Below are 19,642 nucleotides of genomic sequence, written 5' to 3'. Positions count from 1 at the left end.
TGTAGTGCAGTAAAAAGTACAACATTTGCCTCCCAAAATGTAGTGGAGTAGAAGTAGAAAGTTGCATAAACTGGAAATACTCAAGTGAAGTAAAAGTAAGTCAAGATTGTACTTAAGTAAGGTAATGTAAGGTTAATGTAGGGCTATATGAATACTTCCTCCACCACTGCTTATCACTGACACATTCATTTCTCTTCAGCTCTACTCTCTAGACACGTTTCTACATCTCTACCTGAGGAGAAACGCCTCGTTGTTGTCATTTTCTTTCCCCCAGCAGTCAGGAGGAGCAGAGAGAGGAGTGAGAGTCCCGGGCCGACCCTGACAGAGCGGTAGGACCACCGTTTGGAAACGTCTTTCAGAGAACACACACCCATGTGCGGCCAGTAGGAGGGGCCATGTGCTGAGGTGTTTGAGAAGGTGATGCCGTAAACGCGTCCAGTCTGTCGCAAACCAGGTGTTTAGCGGGGGGAAGGTGATGTCGTAAAGCGGACAGGCGAAAGGGAGGGGAGGGGTGAGGAAGGGTGAGGAAGAGAAGAGGTGGGGGGGGCGGGGGGGGTGAGACAGGAGGAGGAGAGAGGTGACTCGCGAGCGGCTGCGGTTCAGACTCAGCGAGAGGATCATGGCGGATGGCCCCAGGTGTAAGCGCAGAAAACAGGCGAACCCGAAGAGGAGCAGCGGTAAGTCCGAACTCTTCCGTAACCGCCGCTGAGCGAACCGGGCGGGCTGCCGGTGAGCTTTTCACTCGGTAAACTCCTTCTGGGGACTTTCTGGGAGTGAGTTGGACCACGTTTCTTGGAGTTTCGGGAAGTATTGGTGTGTTCATATCCCACTGTGGTGGTGTACCGTTATACCTGGCTGGCGTCTCTCTCCGCCTAGCGGTGCATGGGGCCGCCTGACTGAGTGAACCGTTATCCGTCAGTTATAATAACCCGAGGAGCGCTTGATAGTTGTCTGCAGATTTAGTTTCCTTCACTTTTCCTCTCTTTGTTTCGGTACTTTTCTGCCACTTTTCCACCCTCAGCAACACTTGGCGGCAGGTTGCGGGGCTTTCGCATAACAACGTGGCCCGTTGAGCGCAGTTTGTAGTTTAGTGTATGATTTTTTTTTAGGGCGAGGTTGTTGCAGGGTTAGTTTCATGCTAACTTGCTGCTCACTCGGCCCCGGACGGTGCAGTTTCTCTTCCCCGTTCATAATAATTCAACTGTATCTGTTTGTGTTGATGGCCGGGTGGTAAATCGCGCTGTTGCGGTGAATGCAAGAGATTTTTTGCATGGGTTTTGGTCGGGTTCACTGCTGCCCCGTGATGGCAAAGAGATGGGATGTTTATTTTATCTCCACTTCACCCCTCCCTGCTACAACTGCAACACCACATGTTCCCTTAGTAAAGGTAAGAATGGAAACTGTATTTCTAATTCTCACGAAGTAAATCTATCTTGATGCATGCATGCATGAATGCATTTCCTCATTGCCCGCACCAGTTTAGCTTTATTAATCTAGCTATTTATGTTATTCGGCGTGGGCTTTTTGTTGATTGCTTTTCAAATTGCTCCTATTGCACATTTCCGGCTGTTGCTTTTTGCACCTGTCAATTCGGGAACCATTAGCAATGCTGAAAATAAATGTTGTTATAGGCTGCATTGGGCAATATACGGGAATGCATTTATTAATTTCTAAGCAGAGGTTTAGAGCCACTTCATTGCAAGATATAGACTTATAGTATGTGTTTGGTTGTCAGTGTTGGCATCATATTTACTGTATCTTACTTAGTGGTATTTCTATCTGCGGTGGTATAGTAGTAATAATCCTCTAACATCACCTACAGGGAGTTTATCTGATAATGATATTATTATTATTATTATTATTAAAATGATCCCAGAATAGGTGTTTGTGGGCTGGAGCGTTTTTTTACACTCAATAAGAGTATTTTGAGTTCACCTGTTGTGGAGTAAAGGATATAAAAATAGGTTTTAGATGTAGGTTGTTGTAATAAGTTTAAATTTACACAGCCCACTGGAGCCAGAGTGCCTCATTGGACGGTTTCTTACCTGTACTCTCCCCCTCTTACATCGTATCAGCCAATAAAAAAAGTAAACCCATAAATATATATATATATTTAGGCACCGTTACGAGGCATGATGTGTGTGAGCCGAGGGGCTGGAAAGCACCTTTTTTTCTCCTGCTGACGCCACGACGGTGACTCTGCGCGTCCGTACAGGAGCCATCATCATCATCATCATCATGTTTACCTGAACGCGGATAACGGGGCTGACAAATGGCCTAGAAATAAACAGAAATAACACCTGCGGCTCTCGACCGTTAACGGAACAGGATCTGCTCGCCGTTTCCTAAAGGCTCTGTGTCTCGTGAGGAGCCAGGAAAACCGCTCCAAATGTCAACTTGTGCAGGTAGAGATGATTTTTGTAGTTTTCACCGTGTGCCATGCCAGCTTCGCATGGATGCTCGCCTCCCTTCATTCTCGCGGGATTTATCTCATCGACACGCATTTCTGACCCACTTGTGCATGTTTTATCTTCCCTTTCATGTATTTTTTTTTGTGTGCGGACTGGTTGCCTTGTTTGGTCGAGTGCACTCTGCAGCTCTGTGTGTGTCTGCACGGAAAATGAGCGGTGCATAAGGTGGTTATACCTCTGTTATTCCCACCGTGTACAATAACGGTGCTCGCAGGGCTCACCGTCAAACCCCTCGTTTCCATCTATTGTGTTGCGGTAATTCGTTATACAATTTCCTGAGCGGTGTGCGGAAGGGAATGGCGGTCAGTACCATTACTGCAGTGAAGGCGGGGCTGCTGCTTTTTTTTCTCTGGACCGGAGACAGCCAGGTACGCAAGGTGATGCAACACCTATAAAGGTGTATTTTTACCGATTTCCCCGTGTTATCTTTGCCGCGTAAGGCTCAAATACTTGACGGGGACATTTCTGAGCGTCTCGCTTCGTTTAATGTCCAAACATACAGCGTTAAATGAGATTATAATGTGGAAGGAGCGCATCCTTGTCCATGTAACGGGACGCACAATCAAGATGGCAAAAGGTGCTGTGATTCAGTGCGCACCTCTTTCATCTGCTGCAAGTGAAACTGCCCTCTCCTTCTCCTTTCATAGTCAACCTGCCTCAATTCAAAAGGTGTATTTTTTATTAGTTTGCATCCACATGACAGACTGCTAGTTCACAGCCTGCTCACTCCTTTGAATTTCAAAAGAACTGATGTGCCAAACATTAGCCTGTGCTAATGTACCACGACCTCCAGCCTGTCATCACGGTGGCTGCTGTTACTATCAGCTGCACTGTCACAGAAGCTTTCATTTGTGCTTGTGATTTCCTCAACAGTGCACATGCTCATTTACAGTCTAAAAGGTGGACAAACTTCCTGCCGTGTATTAGAAAGTGAGTGGACGGACTGTGGATGGACTCACCTTAACTTACATCACATCCCTCGACCTTTTCTGATAATAAATGATATTCCTCAGGTGACTATAGATATTTTAATGCTTTTTGTCATCATGGAGCCAAATCTCCTGTTGATTACTTTAATTACCAATTAATCTACAGATTACTTTCTCAATATAGTTGTTTGTTCTGCAAAATGTCAGATAATAATAAAAAAAATGCCCATTGTAATATCCCTGAGCTCAAGACGGCTTACTCAAATTATACAGTTTAATACTTTTTATATATATATAACAAAGCAAATCAGCACATTTGAGAAGCTGGAACCAGAGAATGTTTTGCATTTTTGCTTATAAAGAGCAATAATTTATCGATTTTCCCAAATTTCCCACATCAATTCACTTATCAATGAATAAACTAATAGTTCACCTCACATGTCCCATCTTTCTTGCATATTATGAAGGTCTGAGAACATTATAAGGCAAAGTATTACACAGATTTTCACAGTTGTCCCCAGATTACAGCACACCAATATAATTAAGACTGACAGTACTGTACATGGTTAATAAGAATTTAGCACCATAAACCATGTGTTAAGGGCACACTCACACTTACCCCTGGTTCTGTTGGGTGCAAATCATAGTGTCAAAGTTGGCTTTGCATTTGTTTTTGTGGTTTAAGTTTCACATTGCACAATTATGCTTTAGTGAACCAGAACTGTGAACAAAATCATTAGTAGATCGTTATCAGACGGAGCAGGTTATCCGTCATTTTTGCTGGTTAGAGGCAGAGTTGGGTAGTTAGACCGTTAAAACAGTTGGGAACACTTGAAGAAAAAGCTGGATGTGAGCAACAGTTCAGACTGCAGTTTGTCCTTGATTATTTTTTTGTGCATGAGCAACAATGTCAATCAGGGGTTAACATCCATCTCTTCATACCCATAAAACCTTGTGTTTTTGCAGTCATTTCCTGGAGTTATGATCTAATTAATGATGAGCCACATTGCTGTTTGTTTGAGAGGGGACTGAGACTCACATTCAGGTGTCTCTGAACTGTTTTTAGTGTAAAAAGAAAAAGCATTGCTCTCAGTTATGTAAACAAACTAACTGTAACCTGCCTGGTGTTATTAATAGTTGATAGCAGACAGTCAGTTGGCCTTGCTCCACTTCTTTACAGAGATGATTTCATGCTGGTATAAAAGCCCAGCAAATAATGAGTGTCATCTAGCTATAGGCCTGCCGAGACCCCCAACAACCTTCACTTATCGCTTACTGTACTTGTTTTTGGCTAAATGAAACCCTTACCACACATTACACTGTACATTACAGTGAGTTGTAGCAGCATGAGCAGTATATAAAACAGTTAATCCTGTGTGTTTAAAGTAAGTATATATAGACACTCTTGTAAAGAAAGACGAGCGGAGGAGAAAGTATGAAGTTGTTCTTGTTTTTACCTAACCTCAACAGCCTTAATGAACTTGTTTTCAGCTTCACCACATGTTAATCGTCTGCAGTTCTTCTGTAAATGGCAGGTGTCGGCCCTCCTATGCGCGTCGCCTGTTGCTGCTGCTGCCACTTTGGTCACGGCTTCATCATCCAACGCCTTTCCTCTCGCTTTAAAGTGCTGCATGTTTGTGTGTGTGTACGAGTGTGCTCTGAGCTGGGCTGTAATCTAACACTGCAATTTAGGGACTACAGGAATGCGGCCTGGTGTTAACATACCTTGACAGGATAAACACAGCGGCCTACTCCCAGGCTCGGACTGCTCATATGTACAAGCCCTGCCAGGGCCCGGGCCTTCACCAGCGTCTGTCTGCCCATCCTGTGGAGGTTTTTGGATAAATGAGGAACTGGTTGGATGTTTAAAAGGTGCCCCGTGGAGTTTTCTTTTAAACAAACAAAAGCTGTGCTAAAAATGTTCCTCATTGTCATATTTCATGATTATCCTCAGGCCTGCGCTTATTTAAATTGCAGATGTATGTTTGGCTAAATTATATGGATCATTTTCAGTAGCAGTGATAGTGGTGGTTACAGCTTTCAATGACTCTGTTCACTGACTGCTGTTTTATAAGCTGTATCAGGTCAGGGAAACAGACATTTGTTGATATGAAAGTGCTTTGAATTACTGTTTTAAAGGAATACTCTTGTCTCTTTGGTGATAGGCTCTTTGATCAGCTTGGTGTTGTTTGATGCGTAGATGAGGAGCATTTTCTCTGTGTGTCTGGTATTTGTGCAGCTCTCCTCTGTAGATGCTGAAGCTGTAATGCTCTATTAATGTCTTGCATGTTGAATAAGCAAGCTTTGCATCATCTTATGATGTCTACGGCCCCTCAACAATCAGTGCTGAAGTTCACTCTGCAGGACTATATTCTGTTTACCAGTGTTTCTGCTCAACCTTGTACAGTCACACTTAAAGGTACAACGGGTTAAATATAAATGCTGCACCATGTTTTGTAGTCCTCTTTTGTCTTGTGGTCATTGCATGAATGAACTATTTTCTTGAGGTCACCCTAAGGTGCTCCAGTACAGCTGTCGTACAGAGCAGAGTAGTCATGTGAGTGTCTTGCCTCTGAGATAATATCAAGCATTTATTCGTAGCTAATAGGCTTTGCCATGGGCTGGGTTCATCCTGGTACACTCATTATATTAGTCTGATAACAAATAATAAATGCTATAATGTTATCCAATAATCAGAGGTAGTTTTAGGACTACTTTTTTACCTTAAGTTGTGTATTTCTTTTAGCATAAAATTAATATTTATACAAATGTCCCTTTTTGTAGTCTATTAGGAAGATTGCAGTGTCATAGGGAAATGGCTCTGAGTGTTATTAGAGGTGGTTGTGGTCAACAGTAGCTGTTAATTGATCCATGACCATTGGTCATTCATGTTACTTTCTCCTTGTGCTAAAGAGCCTGGGGCTGTGTGTGTGTGTGTGTGTGTGTGTGTGTGTGTGCGCGTGATGTTTCCCTTACACAAATGGGCCTGTGGAATGACAAAGCACTACAGGATGTCTTTAGCAAGTCAGCATTAACCCCTCCCATTGCCTTTTATGGTCCAGAGGGGGAGGTGCGTCAGGGCTACTGATGCTGCTGCTGTGACTAATTGAGTAGTGTGTGTGTGTGTGTGTGTGTGTGTGTATACGTGAGAGAGAGAAAGAGTGTGTGTGTGTGTGTTAGCATCAAGGTGGGAAACTGCTACTTTCCTCCAGGCTTTGCATAACAACACAGGCCTGCTTGTTTGGATTTACATGCATTAACATGGTGCCTGTGAGGGAAAACCAGCGGTTCCTGCTGATGCTGTTGCGTTTCAATTAGATGACGTCGGCTGATAAAGGCACCTTGACAGATCAGGCGTGGAAAGACGACTCAATACGGCCTAATAAAGGCACACGCATCAGCTTTAAACCGGTTTAAACAATATACATCCCCGCCTCTGACTTGTACAGTGTTTCTGCAGTTATAGCAGGTTAAATTAGATGAAGGAGTCAGTCTGGATCATTCTGTTAATTCTGTTATGATTGATACAACAACTTTTAGCACCATTCAGGTACACATAATTATATATCAGCTGGCCTTAATAAGTTTATCCGATGGATTTTAAAGGCAGAAAGTAGGGGAGTTGGCCACTATAGAAACATAGTGACGAGGATTTTCACAGCAGTGATGTAGACTCTACATTAGCAGATGTTCAGGGTGTGTTTTGGCAAGTTGCTGAGGTAAGCTATGCCAAACAAAACAGCCACAATCACAATCACTTCGTTAAACTAAACGACATATTCAGAAAATAGCCTCAATCAAGTGACAGACGTGCCGGTTGTCGTGCAGGTGTGATTTGCCCCTGCAACTCATGAACACTCAACATGGGAACTATTTTTAGTCGAGGTGGAAGGGAAATGGTGTGCTGCCCTCTGATTTGATACGACACTGAGAGCAACTAGTTATGTCATCCAGGCTGCACTGCTCAGAGGAGTCTAAATACATCTGAAACATGCGTGGCGGTGTGGCTTTTGAAACTCAAAACTATAAGTAGTCTGTATCGACAGTGTTGACAACGCAGATTTTAGAAAATAGTCCCCCTCCTCACAGAACCACCCAGTCCTCCACGGAGAGGTCAGAGGTCAATGGAGCAGCCCTGGAGCTGCGTTACACCAGAAACCACATGAGCCACATGTGCTGAGAAGCAGTGAACAGCATGTAAGATGCTCAGTAAAGATTCAGTGTTACTTTACGTGTGCTGCATAAAGATGTAAGATAAAAGTACACAAGGAAAATGTACCACAGATAGCTTTTTTTTGTTGCATCAAATCATAACAAAATGGTGTGTATATTTAACATCTGTGCACTTATGTCACTTTTAAAAGACAAATCTCCCCAAAAAAATGGTTTGGACTCCTTCGTGTGTCAGAACATAAACATCTTTTTTTGTTTATCATTAGCAAACCCAGTCCGTGCACACCTGAATCAGTTAAGGGCTCAACGACACCTTATAATATATAATAAAAAGGTAGACAGACCTTGAGGACAAAGTTGGGAAAAACAAATTTAGCTGGCATTATTGTCCAATTCTTGTTCTACGTTTAGGCCGCAAAAATGGGTCTTGTCACATATTAAAAACTCCAATAATGTCAAAGCACAGAAGATTACTAAACTTAATCAATGCCTTCAAGAGAAATCAAGAATTTAATGTCTTCTGCTCATTTGTTGCTGTAATTCAATGAAAGACATTTAGAGTTCAAAGCTGCTGTTCCCTCATGAATCTGTAACACGTGAAAGATATGTGCTATGCTGAGAATGAATAGTGGCAGAAAAGATCCATTTTCTGTTTCGTGTGCCGTGTTAAATTAAAATAAGATTATAGTAAAGCCAACTCCTCCAAACTTACAATGCCGTTTTAAATTGATGTCATGAAGACAAGAGTTTGCTCACTGCCACCTACGCTCAAAACAAAACCAAATGTGGAACCAGAACTGAAATTTACCTCCAGCGCCACTGGTGCATAAAATCTCAGAGGAACTGCCAAACTCGTATTAGCACTTTTCTTAAAGGTGGCCTAACCCATTTCCACAAGTAACCTGATTTGCTGTTGCCTTTCATCGTTCTCATTAAACCACCTGAATATTCATGTATTCAAGAGGCTCCCCGAGCAGCTAACAGCTAAAACTTTAATCTATACTGTGCCGCTAACCAAGGCTGAGCAGTGAAAGACAGCCTGTGGTGAAGGGACCCAGTTTATTGACCAGCATCCCACATCACGCCACGCATATATGTGTGTGTTTGTGTGTTATAACTTGCATAACGTGCATGTGTGCATTTGTGAAATTAGGTTATACCTGTGTCTGTGTTTATACGTTTGTGAGTTTGTGTGATTGTGTGGGTTACGTGTGCATGCAGGCCAGTGTGTGTCAAAAGAAAGAGTCCCATTCAAAGTCCTGTGTGTGTGTGTGTGTGTGGGAGAGGGGGAGCATTCTTTCACACTCAGCCGGTGGGAAACTCCTCTCCCTCTCCTTTGGTGGTGGTTCAATTTGCATATCCTGCCATCCTCCATTCTCTTTTTTCTCCTGCCGCCTGAGAAGCAGAACAGAGGCCGCCGGCTCCTCGAGCTCAGAGGAAATCAGTGAAAACGCAGCCCAAAGCTGCTGCCTGCCTCTAGGCACAACACCGAGCCACAGCCACATGTGCAGCACAGTAGAGACTAAGTCGAGCCGTAATCCTGTGCATGTTGGTCATTGAAGTGGAATGCCGCTTGCCTGTGATAGGCTACTCGCTTTGATTTTCTTCCATTAAAATTGGGACACATCTCAAAGGTACACCAAAAAGAAACAGGTGTAGGAAAGCTGAAACGAAATTGAATGTGGCATTGAGAGGAGAAGGAGAAGTTAAATAAAAGAAAACAGCACAAAGTTAAAGCCCATCTTCACATTAGATTATGACCTCCATGTTTGTCTCTGTACTGAAATATTGTTCTCCGTGTTAGTAAAAAGCCATTTTTTCAACAAACACTCTCTTGTCCCAGCTTCTTAATTGTGAGGATTTTCTGCTTTTCTTGGTCTTGTGTGATAATAAACTGGATATATCGGGGTCTGAAGATGTTATTTCAGGCTTTAATGGATTAATAATCAAAAAAGATAGAGGACCAGACAAATGTAAATAATTGACACTTGATTTAGGAAAATTCAAGTTAATTAATTTGTCGGAAATATAGTGCAAATCACGGTCATTACTGGTCACCTGGTTTTATGAAAAATAAGATTTTAAGACTTTCTTTAGTCTGTGCTGTCTTGACAAGAGCGCTATGGGAAAAGGATTTTAATCTAAAATAGCACTGCATGCTTAAAGTTCTACAGTATATAGTAATGGAAAATGTAGCTTTAGGCATATCCCCTTTTCAGCTTTTACCATGCTCAAATGCCTTTTCACAGGAACCACATTATTTTCATAGGAACATTATGTATTAAAATAACTTAAAGGAAGAGCCGAAGTGTTTTATTTATTCTGATTTCACAAACCAAAGCTGTATAAAACCATGACGCTAACCAAGAAAGATTCCAACTTATTTCTGACTGAATAAAGCTTTAAACACAAAAAGTAAAACCTACAGTTGGAGCAGGAGAGGCGACCTCCCAGCAGCCCCAGTGGTCTCAGGAGACATAAATCATGAGCGGTGGACAGGTGGGTTAGGAGGGGCCTGGACTCACTAAAGACCCCCCAGAGACCTCAGTGGGTATGGCAGAAGCAGGACAGGTGGGAGTGGAATAGAGAATTAGATTACAAGCACAGTAGAGTGATTAATTCTCCTCCTTTACGCTGTAGCTGGCTTTCCATTCAAGTCTTTTGTGTCTCAGATCACGTGGGCATCAAGCGAGAAGCGACACAGAAAAGCAGAAAATGAAAGTGGACAGTACTGACAATATGTGGCACAAAGAGAGGCATAACCACCTCCCTGGGCAAAAACTAGTTCGCTAGAAAGCTATATTTATATACTTAACATTTATACACCTACTTTTGGTTGGAATTAACCACACCCCCTCTCTGGGGGGGGGTTGTTGCAAGGCATTTTGGGAAAAGTCTGTTCTTTAACCTGATAGGTTGTCGCTCCCACATGTCAGAGGATATCTGCAGAAAGTTGAATCTCTCTCAACTTCCTCATATCGACTCACTCGGCGTCTTTTGAATCCAGCTGCTCAAATATGCTCAATATTAAGATTTTTTTTCTCTGCTTTGTGTCATTGTAAATGAAACATATTTGGGTGCTGGATCGTTGGTTGGATAAAACAAGCAGTTAGAAGACGTCACCTTGGGCTCTGGGAAATTGGATTGACATTTAAACCATTTTCTGCTATTTTACAGCCGACAATCAATTAATCAAGAAGGCAATTGGTAGATTCATCGATAATGAAAAGAATCATTACTTGCAGGGTCAGTTACACTGTTTCCTGATTGGTCTCCTCCGGTGCTGCTATTGGTATCATTCAGTTTACTCAGTTTGGAATAAATGTTTCCTCCATGTGTGGAGCCGTTTGCTAATGATAATTCTATAAACAGGTTTCTCAATGTATATATTGTGATGTCATATCTGTTTCCTAGTTGGATAGCTGCTGTCTCTTCTCTCTGCCCTCTCCCATCATGCAGTGCTGATGGCGAGTGAGCACATTGAAATGGAACAGAGGATTTGATTAGAAGCCGAGCTGAGACGTGCAGTGTGGATCCTCTCTTTGTGTCTCTCCTCCCTCCTGTGTCCAGTGGGCCTGATCTGCAGTGCATGGAGCCGGAGGGATGATATATGACGCTTGTAAAAGTGAACACTGGGAGGAAGAAGGGAGATGAGGTGAAAGTCACCTCTTGCTAGCAAACGAAATATGCAGGTCTATTCAGATCGCTTAATAAACTGTCAGTGTAGATATGGATTTTGTTGGAGTAGGAGGACATTAGGAGTCGTCCCTTTTTAAAAATCATGCGATGAAAATCACGGTTGAATGAAAGAGAGCTGGAGAGGCTGAAAGAAAGGGAGTGTTGTTATTGAATTACAGGTGATGGCTGCTAATTGGGCCCTCCAGAGGTTGTGTGTGTGTTGTTGCGTGTGTGTGTTTGGTGTGAATGTGTGTATCTGGCTCTAGGGATGCGGAGTTGATGAAGCTGTTAGGGTAAAGTGCGGGGCCCCAGTGCGCTCCCTGAGTGCTGTGCTTTAGAGGCTGTCCTGTCCCCGCAGAGGAGCGCTAATGGAGGCCACCCATCCCTGATGAATTACACCCAGACTGGATGGATGGAGGGACGACAGAGCCGGTGGTGATGCTGCTGTAATTGAGGCGGCTGCTGAGCGAGAAGAGTGCTCGGTTTTTGATGAGCTGTAGGCAAGAAGCAACACGTTTGCACCGGAGCTGTGACAATAACAGCATTACCACCCCACTGAGGCTGTTGGCAGGGTGACGGCAGGGCCTGAAAGTCACATTGCACAAGCTTTTTATCTGAATACATGTTATTCTAACATCACTGATTCGTGTGACACCACAGTGACTCAGCCTATAGCCGGTCCGTGAAATTGAAAAATGTGATGTTTGATGTCAGATCTCTGGGAACATCCTCTGTTGTACAAGAAGCAAAGTATTTTATGTTTACTGTCGTAGCAGTTTGTGTTTTTGTGGAATAAATAGTAGAAAAAAGAGTAGCTAATAGAACTTTTAAACAATGTTTTGTCGAGTCATGACTGTGCTCTTCGCTGTGACTTGATGGAGCTCTGTTATGTAGGACTGCATCTCGTATTTCCCTGGATGTGTTCCAGTTATTTGGCACTGATGCTTTTACAGGATTTTAAGTTGTGATTTTTGTCATACAGCAAATCCAGCTTCTCGATGATGAGGACGCTGTAACGCTGTTTTTCTTCCTCGTAATTTGGAAACGTCACCTTGAGATTGACAGGCATTTTTCACTATTTTCTGACATTTTACAGACCACACAATTATTAGATTAAATGAGAAAATAATGGATGATGAAAATAATCATTGGTTGCATCTCGAGTGTAGTTTCATGGGTAGTGTATGATACTAACACTGAGTATTAACTCATGAAACTTCCTGCCCTTTTTACTGCGTTTTTGTATTTATTATCACATCCAAATTGCTTTCCCTCTGTACTTGTTATTCTTTTTTTCTGCTGAGCGTTCAGGATCTCTGCTGTCACTGAGAATGCCACCGTGCTTATCCACTTTGGTAGATTTTTGTTGATCAAAGCAGTTTTGGCATCGGCGTTGCCGCCGCAGCGTGATTGCTGAGGTGTCAGCTGTTCAGTCTACAAGAGATGTGGACAAACGACACTGCAGGCTTTCTCATCATTTTGTTTCTGCGTTTGTGGCGCTGCCGCTCAGTGGGATTTTGGCTCCCTCTACCTTCTCTGAGGGAAACCTGTGGGGCAAGGCGAACACACCTCCATTTGTGTTTTTCCGTGCATGTGACAACATCAGAGCAGCCGTCTGTCAGGCCATTTGCATCTCCACACTTGTCTCTGTTGCGAGGCCTCGTTGTTAAAGGGTTACAAGACTGAAGCTATCAACCATAAACAATTATTGTGTGTGAGAGTTTGAGATTGTGTCGCTTGTTTACTTTCAAGGATGTTTGTCTGTTATGGCAGGATGTGAGAGGCGGGATCTACTGTGTGTCCTTACAGGGTTTCCTCTGTGATAGTGCCGTAGCAGTGGTGGTTCGGGTCATTGTGTGGCCTTGTTGTGACCCTTCTGATTGCAACATTTCTCTTTTGCATACTTATTATTCAACAAAAAGATCATATTCTTTTTGCAGTGATCTTTCTTTTTTCTTGGATGAACGTAGAGGAAACTCTGTTATCTTTACACCTGCGTAGGTAAACTGTCATCTTTGTACAGTGAAGTACAAACATCAGATGTCAAACCACATAGACAGCCTGGATATGTTACAGTTTATCTTATCAGTTTATTTACATGATAGGAAAGTGCAAAATTATAGAAGTCTAGGTGACCAGTATTTTAGACTGATATTACTGAAGCCAATGCCTACTTTTTTGGCATTAAAATGATAAAATGATTTGAAAAGATTTTGACCTTAGCCTTAAAATGCTGGGATCAGTCATGTTACTCCAAATTAGCTGTTGACTTGTGGAAACCATCAGCCAACGTCGTCGATGGGCAAAAAGTTTAATTTCCTGCCTTCATCAAGTATGTAACCTAAGCAGAAGTCTGGCTGAGTTACAGTTTTCCTTTTTGGGTTATCGGTATAAGAGAATTGGCACAAGTGCAGCTCAGAGGCTGCAGCTTCTACATCTTGACTGGGTTTCATCAACACTGTTTGTTTTCCCCCTCTGGCCTCATGCAGCAGGCATCTTAATGTGAGCTCAGAGATACTTGGAGTTAATCTCACCAACCTGTAGTGAGCTTGTGTAGAGGCTCATTAGTCACCAGTCGCTTTGCCTCCAACAGTCTCAACAGAAAAGGAAGGCAGAGGCCCAGAATTCAACAGCGAAAGATCAGCAGTATGTATTCTGTGTGCACCAAAATTAATACTTTACAACTTGTTCTATATATAGAAGGGGTGGAGGGGTGAAAACAATCAAGTAATCTTATAGTTAATCTTCACAAAAGGCAAACATTTATAAGCATTTTGGATTTAACGTCTTAATAGTTAGCTTTGCAAGACCAAGGTGAAGTATTTTGGGAATACTTACCGTGATGTCAGTAAATTACACTTTCATTTCATTATTTTCATACAGGAAGAAGATGAATGTAAGACGAGTGGAAGATGCTTCCAAGTTAATGCAGTTAACTTAATTAGATACCTTTAAAAAAAACTGCAAACTCTCACACACCTTTCTCTGCTTTTTAGTCAGACAATGGCCCTCATCAAAACCAGTTAACTTAACTGGCAGTTATGTTTCATTTGCAGCTCAGTGGACAAAGGACAGGAGTCAACAGTTTGGCACACAGTGCACTAAAGCAAGTATAAAGTATAGTGCATTTCTTTTTATTGAATTGTCTTGAGTCGAGAATCGATGCTGAATCGAATCATGACACCAAGAATCATAATCGAGTTATGATGTGAGATTGCCAAAGATTCACTCTTAATATAGTTAGTCAACTTTTTGTCTTGTGCCAATGTCACAAAACCTGCACACTTGGTGAATTAGATTTAGAGCTGAAACAATTAGCCTATTAATTGGAAAAAAATCAGCAACTCATTTGCAAATTAATTAATCATTTAAGTAATTGTTTTAAGCAGAAATGCCAAAAATTCAGAGATTCCAGCTTCTCTAATGTGAATATTTTCTAGTTTTCTTTATCTTTATGGTAGTAAATTCAGTGTTTACTTCTGTCTGAGAAATTACGATGGACGTTTTTCGATTCATTGAGACAATAATTGGTGTATTAATCGATAATGAAATAAATTGTTAGTTGCAGCCCTAATTTGATTCATGTGTGACTTTGCTCTTGAAATAAACTCATGCTAATTTAGAAATGAAAAAAATGTGCATATAAAACTAATTAATCCAAAATAGGATTGGTATGTGGAAATATGTTAATGGGACGTGACCTAAAATTTTCTTCCCTCGTTGCCTTAAGTTTTACTTCTTTCTTGGAAAAACTGTTGAAGCCCTTGCCAGCCTCTTTTCTCTCCCACTCAATCCATGTCGAGACAAATCCAGTTTATTTATGTACATAGTGCCCTCATCAGATTTGTCAAGCAACACTGCACTTAAATACAGCCAAAACAACAGCTGAAAACAAGCAGAAACAAGCAAACTCAAGGATTTGCTGCTAGTATATGTATGTTTGTGTGTTAGTGTGTGGATGGATGTGTGTTGATGTGTGTGTGTGTGTGTGTGTATATATACCCTTCCCAGCGTAGCAGGTGTGCCTGGGCTTCAGCCCCATTACAAGTCTCATAAATACCACCTGACACCGTTACAGCAGGCAGGCTTCGATATAAAACTCTCCTCCTGTGGCGTGAGCATGCAGCCATTCAGCACAATTATATTATACCGCACTTCAGGGGAGGAAAGCTACACCCCTGCCCAGAACCTCTTAACAGACCGAGCTGGCGTGAGCACACATACTCTCTCTCAAGCTGTGTCTTATGACAGACATTTGAGCTGTTTGTGACAAACTTTTGTTTTCTTGAAAGCACCTCCAGAATGAATTTGACTTGACCTTAGTTGGCTCCTTTTTAGTTTAATTTTAAAAGTGGATCCTCCAAAGCTATAAAGTGTAATGTCTATGTCCACACATGTTCATTTGAAACAGTAACCCTGGCCAAAACACACACACACACACACACACACACACACACACACAGACACACTTTCAGAAGCATTAAGTGTGCATCAAATTTAATGGTGCTTAATGGAAAAAATAAACCCATCATGAAGGTCAAGGTGTTCTAGAGTTTAATCCCTCCGTATCCTTTAACAGTTAATGCAAATTGGGCACATTGTGGCCAGAAGGTGTTTTAATTCTAAATATTTGTCTGGTATTCACTTTGTGCTGATACACCTGAGCAGTGCTTTTCTGTTTAGTCTCTTCGCTGCCTCGCCTGGATGACATTTCAGTCGGCCGGCGATCTGAACGTGCTTGACATTTTGCTAAACTGCATTCGGAAAGGTTCTGCCTGTCCCTGTGTTTTCCTTCCCCTCCTCCCTGCATTGTGTGACTGGGTAAACACACACACACACACACTCAAACACATGCGTATATCCTCACAGACTGCCTATACATCTGGGGAGTTTGCTTTGTACGCCTGCAGGCTTAGGATTATGCCTTTGTCTTTATTGCCTACCACGCGCAGAACAGCCTTGATTTGTTTATTTTTGATGTTTTCCCTAAACACACCTGTAAAGAAAAAGTAGGCTAGCATCTCATTATGCCCTAAAAACAGGTCAGTATTTTCAGTGTGTACATGGAAGGTTTCTACAGCGTAGTCTTTCCTGTGCCCAGACATTAGGAGTTGCGCAAAGTGGGTGGAACAAGCGTTTTAATGCACCAAAGATCATCTAAGAGTCTTTGTGGGTTATGTTCCCAGATAGTGCCGTGAAGAACAAACCTTTTGAATTTATACCAAACACGCTGCTGTTGTATAGTGATGTATGGGTCGTTGAAAACATCACGCCTGTTGCTGTGCCTCCTCCGATCATCCCTGAGGTTGAATTTTTAATCCAACGGCTGAAAGCATATGGAGGTCGTTCCCATGCTTTGGTTTTGTGCCACTCAGACATGAAGCCTTCCCTCTGCACTGCCAGCTCTCTGGTACCCGGGCACAGTCTCATCTCCCAGCTTGACGCTTCCCTCGCTGACAGCCGTTCAAAGCGAGCTAGCTAGCATCCGCGGCATGGTCTTCATTTAGAGGACAGATCTGCCATGCCAGCCGAGGTTATGTGCCAGAGAGCTGCCTGCAGAGCTCGCCACGGCTGCTGCCAGCTCCTGACATACAGTAGACAGGCGGTTTTGCACCGACAGTGCCAACAATACAGTGGTCTGATTAAGTAATATGATGTAAGATGGTGGGATGGTGTGAAGTAGCCTGCTGGATTTGGGGATGGAGATATCGTTAGTGGGGAAGGGAGGAGCCCTGTCCGTTCTCCATCTGTGTTCTGATTATGAAATTAGGCTGCTGACTGAATACACAGATCCATTCATGAAGACTTAATCTGTGAAGAGGTTGGGCCTTTGCAGTTATACAGGTGGATTACAGTTAATACAAATTTTACTGTAGTATTTAGATTTCAAATCTACTAAACCAAATGTCAATAGAGTAATATTGTTGATGCCTTTCACGTAAATGTTGCATGTTTAAAAGTTTATCTGTACGTATTTGTAGTCAAGTCTGGTCTGGTTTCTTAATGTGGATTACTACAGTACAAGCTTGGTTATCTAATAAACCATATTTATGGAAACAATCACAACTGCTAGTCTTTTAGAGACAGTGATATGTGAGTTAGATGATTTGATTGCTCGAAAGTGGGCATGACTTTGCAAGCATGGAGTCTCTGGAGAGCAACAGCGATTCTGAGCTGCTACAGCTGTCCATCCACAACTTCCTCATCCAAGTTGTTAGATCAGGAGGCAAAAGAAAGAAGTGAATAAATCACACATGATATCCCAACACACCTCCGACTAAAGATGTTGCTCCACTAGCCACTACGACTAATAAGATTAGTTTTATATGATCACAGGGGTTAGCTGTTTGATTCTAGACAAGAAAAGAACTTTGATATATAAATGCTCAAAAACGCTTTACATATCTGCCAAGAGATATTAGATAATGCAGGGACACAGAAAAATAACTTGTAACTCCTGTACGATGTGTCTCAGGAGGTAAACTGGCATTGAGAAATGTGGCTGTGTACATTTTGGCTGATGTTACCTCACAGCTCACCTCAGTTTGCCCAGACTCCTGAGGTCAGCAGTGTTATCCAAGAACATTTTTGACATGACAGTAGTAGCCTGTGTGTGCTCCGGCATGTATGCCCTAAAGCTCAGGGCAGACCCACATGAGGCTTGTCTGATGTAGTGTTAAGCTCAGCGTTTAGTTTAGCGTAGCCTAGCCAAGTGAAGCATAGCACAGATACAGAAACTGCTCACGGCAATACACGCTCCCCCCACAGGCCGGCTTGTGTGGCAGCTATCTCTTGCAGAGACACAGCTAAACACGCAGATGTCATGTTTTGCACATCACAATGCTCAGCTTTTACTGATGCTAAGCAGCTCTTTGCAACCAGTGAAAGTCTACAGTTCTCCGACCTATTTCCCAAGGAGTTTTCAGCCAGAGAGAGAGTGCGTGTGATATGAATACTGAGCAGGTGAGAAGAGGAGGAAAATGTAGGGGAGCTGGTAGTGAGTATTAGATCATGACCACAGCAGTGCAGCGGTACCTGCTGGGGCATAAATCAGACTCACAGAGATTATTATTGATAAGATGGAAGTGTTTCTTCCCGTTGAAACTCACTGTGACCAATGTAAGGGAGAGGAGAGATTAATTCTGCAGGCAGGACTTGAAAGCTTCAGTTTCATGCCAAAATGAGAACACCACATTTTTTTCCCAAACGCGCTGCTAAAATCAGGCAAAGGAAAAAAAAAGATTCTTGGCTTAAAAGTAAAACCAACTATTGAATAATTGAATATATTAAGTTTTCTGCTACCTCATGATCTTTTGTTTGGAAAACGAGAGGAGAGGGGAAATCATTTTAGAAATGTATGCATCGTCACGTCAGTCAGGGACTTGTCAGCCATTCAAACAGCCTGTCCTGCGGTTTGGAACAGAGTAGCTGGGAAACATGGTTATTGATCGGGTGTATGATTAGCTGAATGCTTCTACATTACCTGATTGCTTGTGATATCCTCTGTTTGGCTTCAGTGAAAGAGAAAGCAAGGCCTAATGGATATTAAATTAGTCCTTGTCCAAATTGAAAATACATCATGAGTTGCAACTAAAGCATGTCTGGAAAATCAGGGTGTGCATTGAAACGCAAGATGAGCTGGAGGTAACAGAGTCCTCTACTCTGCACTCAGCTCTGAAGCTCCGTCTCTCCCATTATATTTTATGATAATCATTATATTATAAATGGTTTAAGGCCGTAGCAGGCAGGGTGAATCTCAGGGAGTGTAATGTGTGATTACAGACTTAATAGGTGAACCTGAATGACATTTCCAGTGCGATAACCTCAATAGTCTTGAAAGGAAACGTCGTGCAGACGGTATTAACACGCAGAGCAGAAACCAAGCAGAAGTACCACCATTGTTTCTCTAAATCACTTGTTTTCACTTCAAGAGCCAAATGTCCTTTTAGCTTCCCAGACAGCATCTTTTTTCCTCTGGTTTGATCCAGAGGTGTCACTCCGATCACCCACTGATGAAGCAAGGCTTCAGATCATAATCATTAAAGGTCATAAGGCAGTACTGCACCCAAACTTCATGGCACGTGCCCCAGTCCACTAAGCAGCCTGGACAGATCCCTTCTGTCACTCCGTTTTGCGATAATGTCCAATCTAATACTTGATTGATGCCTGTTGGAAAATTCTACCTCTTGCACGTGTAGGTCACAGGTCAGGATTAGCTGCGTAACCGCCCCTCTGGAACAAGAAGGGATTTACTGACAAGGGCACTTTAGCAGGTTGCGTGCTTGCCGAGTTGAACCCAGCTGTTTGGTCCCCACAATGTCACAGTACTGTTCACCAAACCCCTGCTGGCCATGCAAAGTGGCCCTGAAACTAGGGCTGCATTGTAGTCCT

At 42.6% G+C, this 19,642-nt stretch overlaps 1 protein-coding gene across 1 annotated transcript in view; it reads left to right on the top strand.

The window, feature by feature from the left end:
- Positions 1-605: 605 nt before the first annotated feature.
- zeb1a (zinc finger E-box binding homeobox 1a) overlaps positions 606-19,642 on the top strand; it is a 54,615-nt gene continuing 35,578 nt past the window's right edge. The window contains exon 1 of the mRNA XM_070918530.1: positions 606-677. Within this exon, the coding sequence (XP_070774631.1) occupies positions 620-677 (58 nt within the window). The 5' untranslated portion in view covers positions 606-619. The remainder of the gene's footprint in view (positions 678-19,642) is intronic.

This window comes from Enoplosus armatus, chromosome 14, assembly GCF_043641665.1.
Source record: "Enoplosus armatus isolate fEnoArm2 chromosome 14, fEnoArm2.hap1, whole genome shotgun sequence".
NCBI classification, from domain to species: Eukaryota; Metazoa; Chordata; class Actinopteri; order Centrarchiformes; family Enoplosidae; genus Enoplosus; species Enoplosus armatus.
The sequence above is the reverse complement of the archived record's forward strand: the minus strand, read 5'-3'. Positions and strand labels throughout refer to the sequence as shown.